This window comes from Acanthochromis polyacanthus, chromosome 12 (genome assembly GCF_021347895.1).
Source record: "Acanthochromis polyacanthus isolate Apoly-LR-REF ecotype Palm Island chromosome 12, KAUST_Apoly_ChrSc, whole genome shotgun sequence".
Lineage (NCBI taxonomy): Eukaryota > Metazoa > Chordata > Actinopteri > Pomacentridae > Acanthochromis > Acanthochromis polyacanthus.
Window position 1 is genome coordinate 30553629 of NC_067124.1, and position 17426 is coordinate 30571054.

General features: G+C 37.4%; 1 protein-coding gene across 1 annotated transcript in view; it reads right to left on the reverse strand.

The window, feature by feature from the left end:
- The window catches only part of nek11 (NIMA-related kinase 11), an 83385-nt gene that overhangs the window by 49240 nt on the left and 16719 nt on the right, over positions 1-17426 (reverse strand). Inside the window, exons 3-6 of the mRNA XM_051956918.1 lie at positions 15517-15682; positions 10084-10202; positions 9854-9918; positions 8061-8187 (exon numbers count right to left, since the gene is read on the reverse strand). Coding sequence (XP_051812878.1) covers positions 8061-8187; positions 9854-9918; positions 10084-10202; positions 15517-15682 — 477 coding nt within the window. The remainder of the gene's footprint in view (positions 1-8060; positions 8188-9853; positions 9919-10083; positions 10203-15516; positions 15683-17426) is intronic.

Here is a 17426-nt window from a genome sequence, read left to right on the forward strand (position 1 = left end):
TGACCAGCTGTGACATGACTGCATATCAAAGTTCCTAATTTTCTTCAGTGACCTGTCCAGGGTGTCTCCTGCCTTTGCCCAAGTCAGCTGGGATAGGCTCCAGCACCCCCTGTGACCCTAGTGAGGATAAAGCGTTATATAGAGAATGGATGGATGGATAATTTTCTTCAGTGTGTTCTATAGATGCTATCCTTCTGCCTGAAAAAGGTCTGTAAAGTTTGAGCTGTAGCCATTTTGGACATTTTTTGAGTCATTTTGGACAGATTTTGAGTCATTTTTGACAGAGTCTGCTGTTTTGGACAGGTTTTTTTGTCAGAGGTACACACTGAAAAGTTACCATAACCCACAGAAACAGTCCCTTTTTGTAAGGGGGTTCTTTCTGTCCTTTAATGTGTAAAACTCCAAACTTGAGCTTGAGGTATATTAGTTTTTTTTTTGTCATTTTGGGCATTTTTGTGACATTTTACACAATCTTAACAAGGTTTGAATCTTCTGAACATGTTTTGTCATTTTAGACAAACTTGGGACCTTTTTTCATTATTTTTTGAGTCCTTATAACAAATTTTCATTATTTTAGAAATAAAAATGTTTAACAAAATTTAAGTTATTTAAGAGTGTAAAGTTGGAATGACACATGGAGATGCAATAAACACACTATATTTGATAGTATTTGTTCTGATTATTTGTGTCTTTGTTCTGTGATAAAGGAAATGAGGAGCTTCCTGAGGGTATCTTTCAGTGTAAATCACATTTGGAATGTTTTTCTTCTGCCATGATTCAAAATGCTGCAGCAGAGCCAAGATCAGTCAAACATCTGGTTCTGAACAGAATTCAGAAAATAATATTTGGTCATTACTTGCTCCACACGGTGAAGTAAGTTAAAAACTGACTTCATTGACTTTATTTTAATGTCATTTCTGCTCCATTGCTTATAACATGAAACACACTGCAGCTGTTGCTTTGACATGTGCAACATAAATGACTCTTTACGCATCCTTAACTTAGAACAAGAAGTAAAGTAGCTGACTTACATTATACAGAGACTTTGAATTCCCTCATGTGACTGCATAAAAACATCTAAGTCCTCACAACACCAGTAACACAGGGGTGCCCACACACACGGCGTTGACAGCAGTCGGAGGTCAGCTGTTGTAATTAGTGAAGAACAGATCAGAGACGGCAATGATGAGAAGGTAATTAGCAGCAGAAAGTGACAAAGGTTCCTTCACTCGAGCCGTGAAGTTGTTGAAGCTGAAACTTGAGCTGTGTGGGAGTTTCATATGGAGATCAGGAGGAAAAACATCACGGCCCAGGTGTTCCTCCGAACCAAGGTGAGGCTTTATTGTGTTGTTGAGCAAACAGGCTTTGCTTCTCACCGCCTCTCAGATAAAGAAATAAAGTGAAGACAGTCTGTGTGGAGCTTCAATACCAGAGATAAATGATTAAATTACTCAGCGAAGGAACATATTTCTTTGAAAAGTTTTAAAACCTGCAATTTTTCTCCATGTGTTTTAGAAGCAAAGCGCTAAAAGTGGTGGAACCAGTATAAAGATCTTTTATGTAAGTAAAACTACCAAAAGAGCAATGTAAAGACACAAATAAATACTCAAGGATCATTGGCAAAATGTACTGATTCTTGTGTATTTTAATTTTTTGTCTGTCGTTTCTATTTTTTGCAACTGTAGCACAACATATTTTGTGGCATAAATAAAGGATTATCTGATGTTATCACTCCTTAAACAGCATTTTAATTGTGTTGTTGTGGATCGAAATAGAGCAACAATGAATAAACACAAACTCTGATGAAGCCTCATGTAAGAGCTTAATGTCACATAAAGCTGCAGCATCGAGACGTCAGGTCTGGTGCACAATAGCATCTTTTTCTTTTTGATATTGAAGTGTTTTAAAGACGGACAGCTGTGCAGATGAAGATGAACCTGAGCTGTCAGATCATTTTAAAGCAGAACCAGGGCATGAAGACGACAAGCCTCAAAAACTGCTCTTATAAACACACCAGCAGTTTTTCAGCTCATGAAGACAAAAAACAGCCAAAACAAACGTCTGCAAAAATATTTTGGCAGAATTTTGAGAATATCGTGTTTTCAGACCTTTGAATTTTACGATTTTCATCTTCAAAAAAACCTAAGAAGCCATTTGAAGGGTTCAGTATCTGTATATGTTGGCATTATGGTCCCAGAAAGTTCCTGTAAGTGTATATATATATATATATATATATATATATATATATATGTGGATGTATCCATAATTCTTGATAAAAATAGTCTTTTGTTGACATTTCACCAACTTTAAAGTCCTGTAACATCAATAAAATTGAATGTGTGGCAAGTCTTGGCAGGATAATTTTCCAGTTTTTACTATTTTAAAATGACAAAAATGCAATGTGAGTCAATTTACACCATTCTCGAGTGGTTTTGGACAAATTTTTGTCAATTTTGGACCCTCTTATTGGACCTTTATGGACAAATTTTGATTCATTTTGGACTATTTAGAGTAATTTTGAACAATGTTTTGAATCAATTTGGCTGTGTTTTTTTTTGTTTCTAAATCTTCAAACGGCGGGGGAATTGTTGACCCAGAAAGTTCCTGTAAGTGGATTTAAAGACGTGTCCAAAATTTCGAACTGAAATTACAGTTGTTGGTCAACATTGAACCAACTTTTAAGGCCTCTAACATCAGTATAGTTTGATGTGTGGCCAGTGTGTTAAGACAATTTTCCAGTTTTTGCTATTTTGAAATGACAAAATGGTGACGTGAGAGAATTGACACCATTTTTTAGATGTTTTGGGAAAATATTGTCAATTTTGGACAAATCTCATATTGATTTGGATCATTTTGGGCACATTTTGATCAATTTTTCAGTATTTCTGGCCAAGTTTCATATGATTGAGTGATTCAAGCTAATTAGAACTTGATGTGTGGCAAGTATGGCAAGACACGGTTCCAGTTGTTGGGTATTTCGACAAAACTAGTCATTGGTAGAACACGAAAAAACACTGTTCATACAGGTCTATATATTGGTAATAAATGTGTCAAGCTACAAGCTGCTGTCATGTCATCTTCATGTTGAAGTTTTACTACATTTAGTGGAAGAGAAGGTATCCTGGACTCACTTCTAAGTCCAGATCGAACGCTGCAGCCAGTAGGAGGCAGAAATTTAAAAAAAAAAAGAATGTTTTCCTCTCCTGACCTCACATGACATCTCAGCTCGTAGAAGTAATTAAAGTAGAGCGGTCATTAGCAAAAAACTGAGGCGCATGTTAACATATTAATAACAAAACTGAAGAATGGAGTTAATTAGTGGTTATTGAGTGATAAATCCGATGCTTGTTCATGTAGATAATTGCAGACAGACAGCAGAGCTGATGGATGTTTAGTGGGTTGTTAACATACAGACGGCGGTAATTAAAGAGGAGACGACAGGAAGTAGAGAAGGTGCTTAATTAACTAAACAGAATGAAGACAAGGGAGATAGGAGGACAGGATGGAAAACAAACACACAAAGCTTTTGGTTTTATTCTCTTTCTTGATAATTTATGTCTCTAAACTAATGTTGGTGTCGCAGATAAACATCTCAACATCTGCTGGAGACATTTCATAAGTCAAAAGGTTCTCTAGGAAATTAATCTGCACCACATAAGATGACAAATGATGATGATGTGTTGTTGTAAATCAGATGCTACAGCAATAAGAAGAGCTGAGTTTAATCAGACCTCAGATCAGCCGTCCTCATTCCCTCCTCCTGAAGACTCTGATCTGATCTGAGTCCTGTCGTTTATCTTCATTAACACGTGTTTGTCTGTTTGGTTTGTGGTGCTTTTACAGTTTAAAACCAATAATTTTACTGAGCTGTAGTTTAGGGCTGGTGTTTTACTGGAGTTTCTCCAATATTTTGATAGAAAATCTGATTATTCACATGATGTTTATTTGTTGTTATCAGGCTAAAAGGATCTTGACGATAATTAGTCCTTGAAACACACACTTTAGTACAAACTGATCAATTTATAGATCAATAAATATCTTGACAGATCAATAGATGGAGAAATATCTTGATAGCTTTCTAAATATCCATAGACACAAATTGATAAATATCGAGCTAATAGATATCTTGTTAAATAAATGTATGAACAATTCACTGTTTTTACAGATTTACCTCGTTTTGTTAAATGTCAAATAATAAATATGAAAATCACACAAAAATATTTTAAATAATATGAAATATTAACCTATTTATTTATATTATTATTAATTGTTTTTAATATACCGTAATAGTGATAAATTATATATATACATATATATTTAATATAAATTACGAATCATTTTACATGTTGACTGTAAAATAATGTCCACATCAAAAATCTATATTTTTACAAATATTTCTAATAATTCATTCTATTATTCTCTACTGTTTGAGAATAAAATTACACTATTTTACTGAGCTAAATATGTAATTATTTTACAGATATTTGCTTTACTTTTCACTATTCTTACAGATTCTGAATGCACAGTTTTTTAAAGCATTTTTTCTGCAACTCTTGCTTCAGACTTTAACAAGTTTTTTAGACATTTTTTTTCAGTGTCGCAGAATTATTTTAAGCTGTTAACATGATAGTATTAATGAAACTAATCAAGTTCAACAAATGAACTAAAAACAGCTGATCTGCTTCTACGCAAAGCAAAGTGACCTGAGTTCAACTGGACACCGAAAGCCGACCGTCTGCAGGATCATGTGAAGTGATTTTTACTGGATTTTTCACAGTATACAGAGAATAACTGTGTCATTCTTCACTCTGTGCCTGAAGCTGATTTCCCTGAGACTGTGTGGGATTTGTTGGCCGCCCTGCCTTAGATGTACAGCAGAGATCATGTCGTTCTCACTGGATTCTCGTGCAGGCGTTTCTGCATGTTGAACTCCCTCGGCTGTGGCCCAGATTCAACCGTAAAGTGGAACAAACATCTGCAGCCGTGGCCTCAATCTCTGCAATAAATTACCTTCATCAGGGACGCTTTTAGGCTGCAGGGGCGCCATGGAGGATGAAACCAGACACCCTCTCTCTGTTTAACCCTGAAAGGCACACCTCAGGCCTTCGGAGTGAAAACCCACTGAAATGTTCCTTTTCATGGCAACAACTAAACTGAATACATCTCATGTTTCATATTTTAGTGGATAGAAAATAATGTGAAGATGAATAGACTAATGAGGTGTCTGAAGTCACACAATGTAGATCTTTATTAGTGGAGGAGGTTCTTCCAACAGCTAATCAGATCTCTGAAACTGATTGATCTGTTTGACCTGTTTGTTCCACAGTCTCCATCAATAATGCTGTCTGACATTAAAAAGATCACGCTGGTATATTTCAGGCAGCTATATGTCACATTAATGTGTCCTTTAACTCTGTATTCTGCAGGTGTTCAGATCCACTGGCTGGTGAATCTGCTCTCATCAACATCCTTTCAGGATTAATCCAATATTGTGGCGGCAAAGAGAGAATAGACTACCTGTGAACACCCCCTCGTTTTCACAACTTTCAACTAGTCCAACCTGATGCAGGTTTAACTGTTTTAACTGCACGTTCACTACACGGTTACTGGGAGTCGATTCCAAGACTCAAAATATGCACAAAAAGACTGTAAAGCGACACAAATTGAACACACAGACACATAATCAAATACAAATTTAAAATCTTTGATTTGTCCTGTTTGGAAGCAGCATTGACTTTCCTTCAGGACAATAAAGACACAAAACAATCATAAGAGACACATAAAGACACAAAGCAACCAAAATGTTACATAACAACTACAAAGAGACACAAAAAGGCACAAAACAACCATAGAAAGACACAAAAAACACAAAGAAACACAAAACAGTCACAAAAGGACACAAAACAACAGCAAAGACACACAAAATAATCATAATCAAGGAACACAGAAAGACACAAAACAACCACGAAGAAACATAAAACAGCTGCAAAAGCACACAAAACAACTGCAAATAGAAACAAAAAGAAAGAAAACAACAACAAAGACACACAAAGTATAACCACACACAGAAACAAAAAAACCCACAAAGACATAAGAAAAATCGTAGAGATACGAAACAAACACAGAGACACAAAAATCCAGAAATTGCTTTAAACTGCATTTGATTGTGTATGAATAAAGTTTTATTAACTGAACTGTTTTGGAGCATGACGAGAGCCGTTGTTCATCTGGTTTTTCTGATGCATGCAGTCACAACACTCTGCAGTCTGCACTGTTGAATATTACTGAAAATGAAAACGTTGCTGCTATAAGACAGAGTTGTAACCAGTCATTAGGATTCATCTCGTATCCATCAGTAACCAGATACTAGTATTGATGTGTTCCATGTTAAACATCTGCATCTACACCGTCACATCTCAGTAAATAATCTCAGACTTCACCTTCAGGAAAGCAAACATCAGGGTCTGCAGCGTTCAGACTGCTCCACTGATTACAGAAGATAAACTGCAGCCGACAGACATCCGATGTTTGTTTTCCTCCTGCAGCATCAACAACTAAATGAAACCCTGTTTCCACCTGCAGGAGTCCATCCATCCTTCCCATGATGCACCTGTACAGCCTCCAGCTCCGAACCAATCACAGACGAGAACAATGAAGTTTTTACAAGAGGCTCACAGCAGGTTGAGTTTGAAATTCACTTTAACTAAGGTTTGGGCTTTTTCATCTCAGTCCACTTCACCTCATTTCAAGATGACAAAGAAAACGTTAGAACAACATCTGAGGCTCAAACTTTCTCCACGGAAAGCAGCCGACCTGCTAAAGTGTCCTGAAGCAAGACTCTGATCTGACAGTCCGTCTTAAAATCTTAAAACTCTCAAAGTGGTGAAAAGTTCTGGAAGTCCTGAGAGACACACTGACAGGTTTGAGTCTGAACACGACGATGGACATTAATATGAACCATGATAAACTGAATCTAAAACATTTTTATCTGATCTTGATCTGTTGAACTTGAATAATTATGTTAACATCTAATGTGAATACACTGAATTCAAACTTAATGTGAAAGTCCACGGACAGTTGGACTCTCAGCAAGAATCAAATGCAGTTTAAGAGGAATTCAATTCAATTTCAGTCTCATAAATTCAATTTCAAAATATGTGACTCAAATTCAAATTTTCATTGCAATTATTTGGGTTAAAACAAATTTAAATTATGCATCAAGTACATTTTTTATAATACTTTTCAAGTTAAACAATTGATTTCTTATGCTTTCTAAAGTTAAACATTTAAAATTGAAATTATGTGATTGAAATTATTTCCAAAATACAATTATTAAATGGAAATAATTATATTTTTATTGCTTTCCAAGTTAAACAATATTAACTCTAATTGCTCCATTTAAGCAAATTTTTTAATTAAAATATTAAACTTCTCAATTTTTTATAGTTACTCAAGTAAAACAATACAAATTTAAATTATGTGATTAGAAAAGGAAACTTTATATAAAATTATTCAAGTTAAGGAATCAATTTTCTTGTGGTTTCTGAAGTTAAACAGTACATGTTTAAATTATGTGATACAAATTCAAATTTAAAAAAAAATACAGTATTTAAGTTAAGTTATTTAATTTCTTATTGTTTCTCGAGTAAAACAGCACAAATTCAAATTATTTTATTAAAACTGAGTATTAAAATTACAATTATTCGTGTTAAAAATTTTTTTATAGTTTCTTAAGTTAAACAATGCAAATTCAATGCTGCGATTCAAATAGAATTTTTTAATAAAAATGATTCAAGTCAATTAAAAATTTCTTCTAGTTTCTAAAGTTAAACAGTACATATTGAAACTATGTGATTCTAACTCAAATTATGTGATTTCATTTAAATGATTTAGTAAAATTATTCATGTTAAACATTTAGTTTTTTTCATAGTTTCTGGAAGTTAAACAATATAAATGTAAATGATGTGAGTCTGATTCATAACTGAAGCAGAGGTTAAAATTCAACGGCACATATTTCTGCATAAACCCCACAGACAGTGAAAGTGTGCAGAGCAGTTACCAGACGTCAGACTTGGAGTCGTAGCCCTGGTGGTTCAGCACCTCTGGACTCATGTAGAACGGAGTCCCAGTGAAGGTGGTCGCCAGGTCACATGACCCCATCAGCAGGCAGGAAACGCCAAAATCACCTGGAAACACGAGAAACGTCAACTGATGATTGAAGACTCACATCCAGTCAGGATTCATCCTCATGTAACGCATGAACTGGTGTCACAAATACAGTCAAGTGAAAACACAAATACATCCTGAGGAAACTGTTTGTAACACAGTATCCTACAGGTAACAATAATACAGAAAACCCCATATTATTCATCTTCATGCCAAAATCTGACTTTTCTCCTTGTGGTCATTTTGTGTGTCTTTGTAGTATTTCTGTGTCTCTTTGTGTCTTGTTGCCATTGTTTTGTGTCTTTGTAGTTGTTTTGTGTCTTTTTGCCATTGTTTTGTGTTTCTGTAGTTGTTTTGCGTCTTTTTGCCATTGTTTTGTGTTTCTGTAGTTGTTTTGTGTCTTTTTGCCATTGTTTTGTGTCTTTGTAGTTGTTTTGTGTCTTTTTGCCATTGTTTTGTGTCTCTGTAGTTTTTTTTGTGTCTCATTGTATCTTTTGGTGATTGTTTTGTTTCTCTTTGTGTCTTGTTGTTATTTTGTGCCTCTTTGGTTCTCTGTAACTGTTTTGTGTCTCTTTGTAGTTGTTTTGTGTTTCTTTGTGTCTTTTTGTTGTTGCTTTGTATCTCTTTGTGGTTGTTTTGCATCTCTGTAGATTTTGTGTCTCCTTGGTTGCTTTGTATCTCATTGTAGTTGCTTTGCGTCTCTTGGTATCTTTTTGATGTTGTTTTGCGTCTCTTTGTACTTGCTTGTATCTCTGTATTTGTTTTGTGTCTCCTTGTATCTTGTTGTCATTGTGTTGTGCCTTTTTGCAGTTGTTTTGTGCCTCTTTTTACTTGTTTTGTGCCTCTTTTTACTTGTTTTGTATCTCTGTGTGATTTTGTGTCTCTTTGCGACTGCTTTATCTCTTTTTGTGTCTCTGTGGCTGTTTTGCAGTCTCTTAGTTGCTGTTTTGCATCTCTTTGTCATTGTTATGTGTCTTTTTGTGTCTGTTGCTGGCCATTTTTCCATTGTCTCTCTCTAACTTTTTGGAGGTGTTTTGTACAAATCACCTGACATCATCAACAACGTTTCTTGTACAACTCCTTCAGCTGCAGATGTAGTTTTGCAAACTCCGCCACAACATTTCAACGGTGACTCTGTTCCATAAGCGTCCATTTCTGTTTCTGAGCCTCTTCTGTGGATCCATTAGTGTGTTGTGGATCTTCAGCTTTCAGACAAATGACCACGTGGCATCAGTAAATCACCTTCATCTGTAGTTGCTGCATGCCAGGGTCATATGTTTGTGAGATGAACCTTTCCACAACAGTGTTCAGTCCTATTTTGTCACAAAGTTGGGGTTTTTGCCCCTCTAATCTGCAGCATCTCTTCCCTCTGTGGAGTCGGTCTTCGGTCTGTGTGTGCAGCTGGCGATGAGCAAACTAAAAACTGCCACCAGAGAGTTTTGGCTGAAGTCCAAAAAGTGCAGACGGCAGCAGCAGCAACAATCTGCTGAGTTTACACTCCAAACAGAATCGGCTCAGAGTAAATCCTCCTGTGTTAATGTGGACTCATTATTAACCGGAGGCACGCCGCTATTTATGGTTCAGGAGGTTTTGTTGTTGTTAGTCAGAGGAAAGAGCGCTTTTAGGCAGCATGAGAGAATTTGTAAAGCGCCACAAGCTTTTACAGCAGTAGAGGAGGAAACTCACCGATTTTAATGAGGTTTCGTTTCAGGAAGACGTTTTTGGCCTTCAGATCTCGATGGAGGATCCGCCTTGATTAAAAAGACATTTGTATTAGTTTGAAGGACTTTTGCCTTCCACAGTCAAACGGTGAGGTCACCTGTGAAGCCAATTATTGACAATGTTCAGGACAAAAAGCCAACAAACTTCAGCATGTAGGGAGGGAGTGCAGGTTGCCATGGTGACCGCATCCTCACCTGTCATGCATGTAGTGAAGGCCGAGGAGCAGCTGGATGAGCCAATCAACGACCTGGTTCTCGGAAAGGCGCCGGCCAGCTCGCTTCACCTCCTGCAGCTTACAGTCCAGATCTCGATCCTGAAAGACAAACAGGAAAAGTCTCAACCCTGAAGGTGCTCAGGAATAACATTAACCGGTTTATTTAGGCTTCCTGCAGCAGCTGCTGCTCTAGACACTTTCACTGAGTTTAACCTTCTCTATTTAATTTTCTCAGCACAAAACCATGTTTCAGGGCTTAAACTCAACACATATTACAGTTCTCTCCATCCCTATAAAAATGTTGGTAATTCAACACAATTTTCTGTATTTGGTTTTCCGCACTTCTTGTCCACAAGTCTGCTAAATTCCTGGCAGATGTGTAACAGTTATGAGATCAGGTAGTACAATAAACACAAACTATCACCTGCTGCTGAGAGACAATTGGTCTGAATGGTCAAGAGTCAACCAAGAATCACCAAAAAGCAGGTCTGCAGTGAATTAGAAGCTGCTGGAACGCAGCTGTTGGTGTCCACAGTCAAGTGTACTTCACATCACCATGAGTAGAGAGGCGGTATGTTTGTAGGAGAAAAGGTGAGGCCTTTCACCCCAAGAACACCAAACCTACCATTAAGCATGGTGGTGGCAGTATCATATTTGAGGGCTGTTTTGGTGCCAGTGGAGCTGGTGCTTTCGGTCCATCCATCCTCTATACACCGCTTTATCCTCACTAGAGTCGCAGGGGGTGCTGGAGCCTATCTCAGCTGACTCGGGCGAAGGCAGGGGACACCCTGGACAGGTCACCAGTCTGTCACAGGGCTACATATACAGACAAACAATCACTCACATTCACACCTACGGGCAATTTAGAGTAACCAATTAACCTCAGCATATTTTTGGACTGTGGGAGGAAGCCGGAGTACCCAGAGAAAACCCACGCATGCACAGGGAGAACATGCAAACTCCATGCAGAAAGATCCCAGATCCACCACGGGATTTGAGAACTGGTGCGTTGCACAAAGTAAATTAAACATTCAAGGAGGAGCATTACCTCCACATCTTCAGGAAAACCTAAAATTATAAGTCTGGACATAGTTTGGTGTTCCAACAACAATGACTCAAAACGCACATAAAAATGGTCATGAAATGAAGCAAGAATTAGACAGGTACCCTCAAAGTCCTAAATTAAACTCCATCAAGAACCTGTAGAATGTGCTGAAGAATAGAATAGAATACAACCAAATTCAACAGAAGTTTACTGAGGACGAGCTAAAGATGCTAAAAGCCTGATTACAAACAGTACGTATTAACTCCAGGCTTCCCTACATTACACTACATTAGGTGCTTTCATTAAGCACCGCTGCCTCTTCTCCAGATCTACGAACCTTTTAAATTTTCACTCTTTCAACTTCAGTTCTGCTTTTCTCTTTAATTTCCCAACCGAGCCAGCTGTAATGTGTGGCATCTACAGCTAGCTCGGTTGGGTTTTCCAACTGGTGGAACAACAGGCGACGACTGTGGAAATGTGAGAGGAGCTGACCAATTCAGGGATGCTGAACAAAGTTAATGAGATGTTCTTCTTGGAAAATCCTTCAAAAGCCGCTTTACACATGAAAGTCGGTTTAAATATTAACATTAAAGTTCGCTCATGCTCGTTGCTGCATTTCCCTGTGAACACTCGTAGAACTGACTTTTTTTTGTTCAGTCTATTAGGCTGCAGCAAAACCCCAGAGTCCTCCGCAGCTCTGAAGGGAATTGTGGGTAATGGTCTGCCAAGAAACAATAGCTGTGAGGGTCTCGGAGTGCGCAGGCTATTTGATTGGAGAGCCACTGACTTCATATCTCAGGGTTTGGAATCAGAATAAATCCCCCACAATAGACTTAATGCTGTTTGCTGTTGCTGCTGCGTTCATGTGTTTATATTTGTGTACCTGTAGCAAAATAAAAAAATGAAATAAAACCAGCCAGTTAGGAGCAAATAAATGAGTGCAGTTCTGAACTGTTCTGCAGAGAAGAGTGGGTAATTAGAGCTTCAGGCAACGCTCGAGCTTCAGAGTCTCGGTGAGGCAGAGCGGTCTGCAGGGGGGAGGAAGGGGGATAACGATGAGGGAGGACCACCGCCGAGTGACGTGGACGAAGAGCCGAGGAGGACACGGTGAGTGGGAGGTGGAGAAAAGCCCGAGTGGAGGCAGAGTGAGGTTCATTAGCAGAGTGTGAAGATAGTACCTGCTGTAATCGAGACAGCAGCGATGAAAACACAAAGACGGAGAAGCTGTACTTCCACATTACGGCTTCATTTTCTCCTCCAGCTCACATGCAGCAAACTGAAAATCTGAAACTGAAAAACTGCAAAAAAAAAAAAAAATGCACTGAAAAACTGAAAGAAAAAAAAGAAAAAGAAAATCTAATAGTGATGGTGCCAGAAAACAGACATAAAACCTAGTGGAATGTTATGAGTATAAAATCGTAAAGAAATTGAAAACAACAGCAAATATTTGTAAAATATCAACGTTTTTAGGTGATTTTAATATAGCTGAAGTACGTATTTGCATGGCCAAACACTGTAAATAAGTGGTTTTACTCAATTTTTACAATGAACATGTAAATTAATACTTTATGTGATTTTACCACATCGTATCATGAAATAAGAAAATGTGTCAAATAACATTAAATAGTTAAATTGTTATAAAAACAGAATTTTTTTTACAGTGCAGTTGTACAGTGCAGACAAGACATTAATCTACATAAGTGAGACAGAAATCAACAAAAATGACAAACAAAACGACATGAAACAGACAAAAACGAAAAAAAAAACCACCAAGTGACAAAATGCTCCAAAAAAAACAACAAAATTAGACATAAAATGAGACACAAAACAACAGAAAGGATACAAAATTGTCCCAAAGAAAGAGTAAACAACTAAAACAAGACACAACATCAGAGACCAAACTGCCTCTCAGAGTTTGTAGAAGCTGTCAAAATGTAAATAGTTAAATATCTACAGCATGTGGAGCCTCCATTCGTTCCAGTGTTGGTAACACCTGTGGACACTGTGGAAAATGTTGGACATGTTGACTCTAGATTTTTTCACATTTCTTGTAACATAAATAACCATTAAATAGTTTTGTTGTAGGTGAGTGCAGGACTTTAAATTGCAGTGAAAAATAAGCATACAATAAGAAAAAATGAAGGAAAAAAACAAAACAAACTGCTCAGAGTTCAGAGAGTTGTTAGCTTCTAAACAGTTCAGTGTTTTAAGACTCCTGTGAGATGCTGCTGTTGGGAACATTGTGTGGAGTTAATGAAAGGTAATGAGCAGCTGCAATCTCTGTTTAGAGCCACATTGATCATGTGTCTGTATTGGATATTGGAGCTGCTGCTCTTCCTCGCTCTTCTCCTGGTCTTTCCTGATTTTACTTTGCATTCTCTTTCTTTGTGTGTTTGTTTGTTGGATGAAAAATTCAATAAATAATTGATCACGACGAAGCGCCGAGCTGAGAATTGGACGCACAGCAATTCGACAAAACACGTGAAAACTAATAAAATGTTATTGATGAGAAAATGACCGAAAAGAGAAACACTGGAGCAGCACGGAGTGCGATGGAAAGAAGGCTTAAAGCAAGAGGGGAAACTAAAAAGGTCTTCATTCTGTGTCTGTAGAGGCCATTGGTTTGATAGATTAGGTTTGGTACCAGGAACCCTCAGGTCTCACTGTGGTACTAAAAAGGCTGAAAGAACAGAACCTGATGCCCCTCCTGACATTTGTAAAACTTTAAATGGTCCTACTTGTATGAGCACGTGATGATCATTGGGCTAATTTGGAAACCTAGCTAATTTTTGGTAGCTGGTGAGTTAATTGTTGTGGTTGAAAACTTCAACTTTTTCTTCTTATTGGCTCAGTCAGTCTTTTCCATTTCACTGTTGCCAAAGATGGATTATTGGAAAAAACTAAATGTGGAGACACAGAGGTAAGACTTGGACACACCTGATGATAAAAAATGCAGACACAGATTGAGTTAAACAGAAAAAAAAGCTCAATACACTCAATCACGATGGTGAACGCAGTGCTGGAGCTGAAAAGTTAAAGTTTTATCAACAACAATTACAATTTTTGTCTCCTACAATCACGTGAACATTGTGTACATTTTATTACTGCATTTTTATAATTTATTATTCTGTTTTATAATCTTTGGCTCCTATTTCTAATTTAAATTTATTCATGTATCTTATTTTGTCTATTTTTATTCAATTTGACCTCATCTCGTGTTTTCTCATTGCATGTGTAATTTAGAATAGCGTTTCCTCAGTTCCTTAATTCCTGTGTTGCAGAGTTCTATATTTCTAAAATCCCTTTGGGCGTGGGGTAGGGGTGGAGGGTTGTTATATAAATGTCATTTAAGTTGAAGCAAAACTGTCCCAAAGAGACACAAAATGACAGAAACCAGACAAAAAATTTGAATAATAACACACAAAACGACAGAAGGGAAACATAGACTAAAGAAAACGACCAAAAGGAGACAAACTGTCCCATGAAATGACATAAACAAGACAAATCATCCAAATTTTGTAGAGGCTCTAAAAATGTACATAGTTCAATAGCTACAGTGTCTGGAGACAAAACAAATACATCAGACAAAACTGTCCCAAAGAGACATAAAACAACAAAATAAATACAAGGCAGAAAATGACAAAGATGGGACAAAATGACCACAAAGAGGCAAAGCTGTCTCAAAGACACATAACATGCCAAAACAGAGACACAAAATGATAAAAATGAAACAGAGAACTACCAAATACAGATACAGAGTGATTAAAAATGAAACAGAGAACTACCAAATACAGACAGAAAGTGATTAAAAATGAAACAGAGAACTACCAAATACAGACAGAAAGTGATTAAAAATGAAACAGAGAACTACCAAATACAGACAGAGTGATTAAAAATGAAACAGAGAACTACCAAATACAGACAGAAAGTGATTAAAAATGGAACAGAGAACTACCAAATACAGATACAGAGTGACCATAAAAGACAAAACTGTCGCAAAGAGACACAAAATCACCAAAACAAGACACAAAATGAGAAAAACAAGAAATAAAATAACAAAAATTGTCAAAAAAGACAAAATTGTCTTAGAGACTGCAAAAATGCAAATAGTTTAATATCTGCAGTATATCAAAGAAAGAGGGGTGAAAAAAATCTATGTATTTTTAGAATAAAATATTTTACCAATTTCAATTCTCGAATCGCTGACGATCTTTACATCAACACCAAACCAGGTTTTGCAAAGTCAACAATTCATCAGGATGCCACTTAGATTAGTAGTTGTGGTGAAGCTGCACCAAAGGAACGGAAATTTAGTCGTACCAGTGCTGCTAGTGAATAAGTTATTCTGGAGCCATGAGTTGCCGTTACCTGGCAGTACTCTGTGACGATGCAGAAGGCGTCTCGCTCCAGGAAGCTGTGGTGGAAGCTGAGGATGGCCGGGTGGTGCAGCTGAGACAGCAGCTGGGCCTCCTGAGTGGCTCGGACCGTCTCGTCGGGTCGGAGGTCGCCCAGAGGAATCTGCTTCAACACTTTCCTGCAGGGAAGACGGAGGTCAGAGGTCAAAGAGAACAGCAAAGAATCAAAGAAGAACTCAGAAGAGTCCGAAAATGACCACAAAGAGACACCAGACCAACACAAAGAGGTGCAAATCAACCACAAGGGATAAAACGTACAAAGAGACACAAACTGACCACTTCTACCTGCTGTGGCTAAACAAAGGTTATATGTATGTGACAATATAGAAAAATATGCAGTATAATTTGATGTAACTGATGTTTTTATTCATTAGTTTGTTCTTTTTTTTCGATAAGTTGTTTGTTTGATTTTATGATCTTAATCAGAGCTCGTCTTACATGAATCAGTGACCGTCACATCTAGAGACTGACAGCTAATGTTAGCATGAAGCTAACAGGTGTAATAAAGCCGTCAGGGTGGGTATAAAAGGTCCGCCCTGAGGGAGGCAATCAGCTGCTGCTCGACTCTTCGGCTCCCGTTAAAGCGGTGAGCAGGTCAGCAGGTGAAATGGAAGATCTGCTTTATTAGCTCGCCGCCTCTGTCACCACCTGGCTTCACCTTGCTCCAAGCAGCGGAGTCAAACTGCTGGAAATAAAACCGGTTTACTGGGTTCAGTTTATCTCAACAGTGGCTTCACACACATCCTCTGCATATTCTAACTGTGCATTTAAGGATTATGAGCCTTAAGCTATCAGATATCATTGTTTAAAAACCTGCGCTTGGTTTAATTTAGAATTTAGAGTTAAATAACATAAGAAATTGACTGCCTGTTTTTTTGGTTTTACAAATTGTATTATTCTAATAAATTCCAGGATGGAGACAATTAAAGCATGTGGTTTTTGCATGATATTCAACAAATTACCATTTATTAGATTAACTCATGCTGGCATATGCATTTAAATGAACATTAAAAAAATCAAGGAGTGTATTTCCACAAAATTAAATAGCTTTCTTCAGCATTACGCAATTCTGCAATATCTTTTCAACGTGCTTTCAAGAATAGGGTCTGACCTTTTTTAATCAAATTGGGCCAACTAGTTTTACAATAAACAAAGCTGATCCAACACAGGTAAATTAAGAACATGCAACAGAACTGTATAATGCTGAAAGAAATCTATTTAATCATGTGGATAAATTTGGGCATCATTCGTCAAAGTTATTTTTGTGTAAGCATGTTCACAAAACTACAGAACAACCGTGCCACACAGATATTAAATGACCACAATGAGGCAGGGAACAAAAAATGACACGCAAAATGACAGAAGGAACACAAAAAGAACACTGAAAGGTAATTCGCATGTAATAGACTATAAAAGGCTTAATTTAATATAACTGATGTTTTCTGTCTGTCTGTTCATTTTTTTCATGGGTTTTTTCCTTTTGTGATCTTCACTAATGCAGACATCAGGCTTAATTTACATTCTGTGTCGCGGTTTTTACCTCATGTCTATTTAATCTTCCCTGAAACAAAATACTTACAAGGCATAACAGACTAAAATGAAACGCAACAAGACGGGATTGTTTTTGAAATGTCATCTTAGGCAAGCTAAAGCGTTTTAGTTCAGGCTGCCGTGGCTCTTTGTCTTCACTAAATCCTGTCTGTCACAGCTGCAGACCCGTTTGTGCTGCTTCTCTTCATGTTGGGAGGCTGTGGATGAAACTCAGGCTGTGGATGAGTGTCGGTCCTCGTCGACCTCGTTAACACACTCACACACCCACGTTACATCCACTGATGTTGAGCTTTGATTCATAAAGTCGGTAAA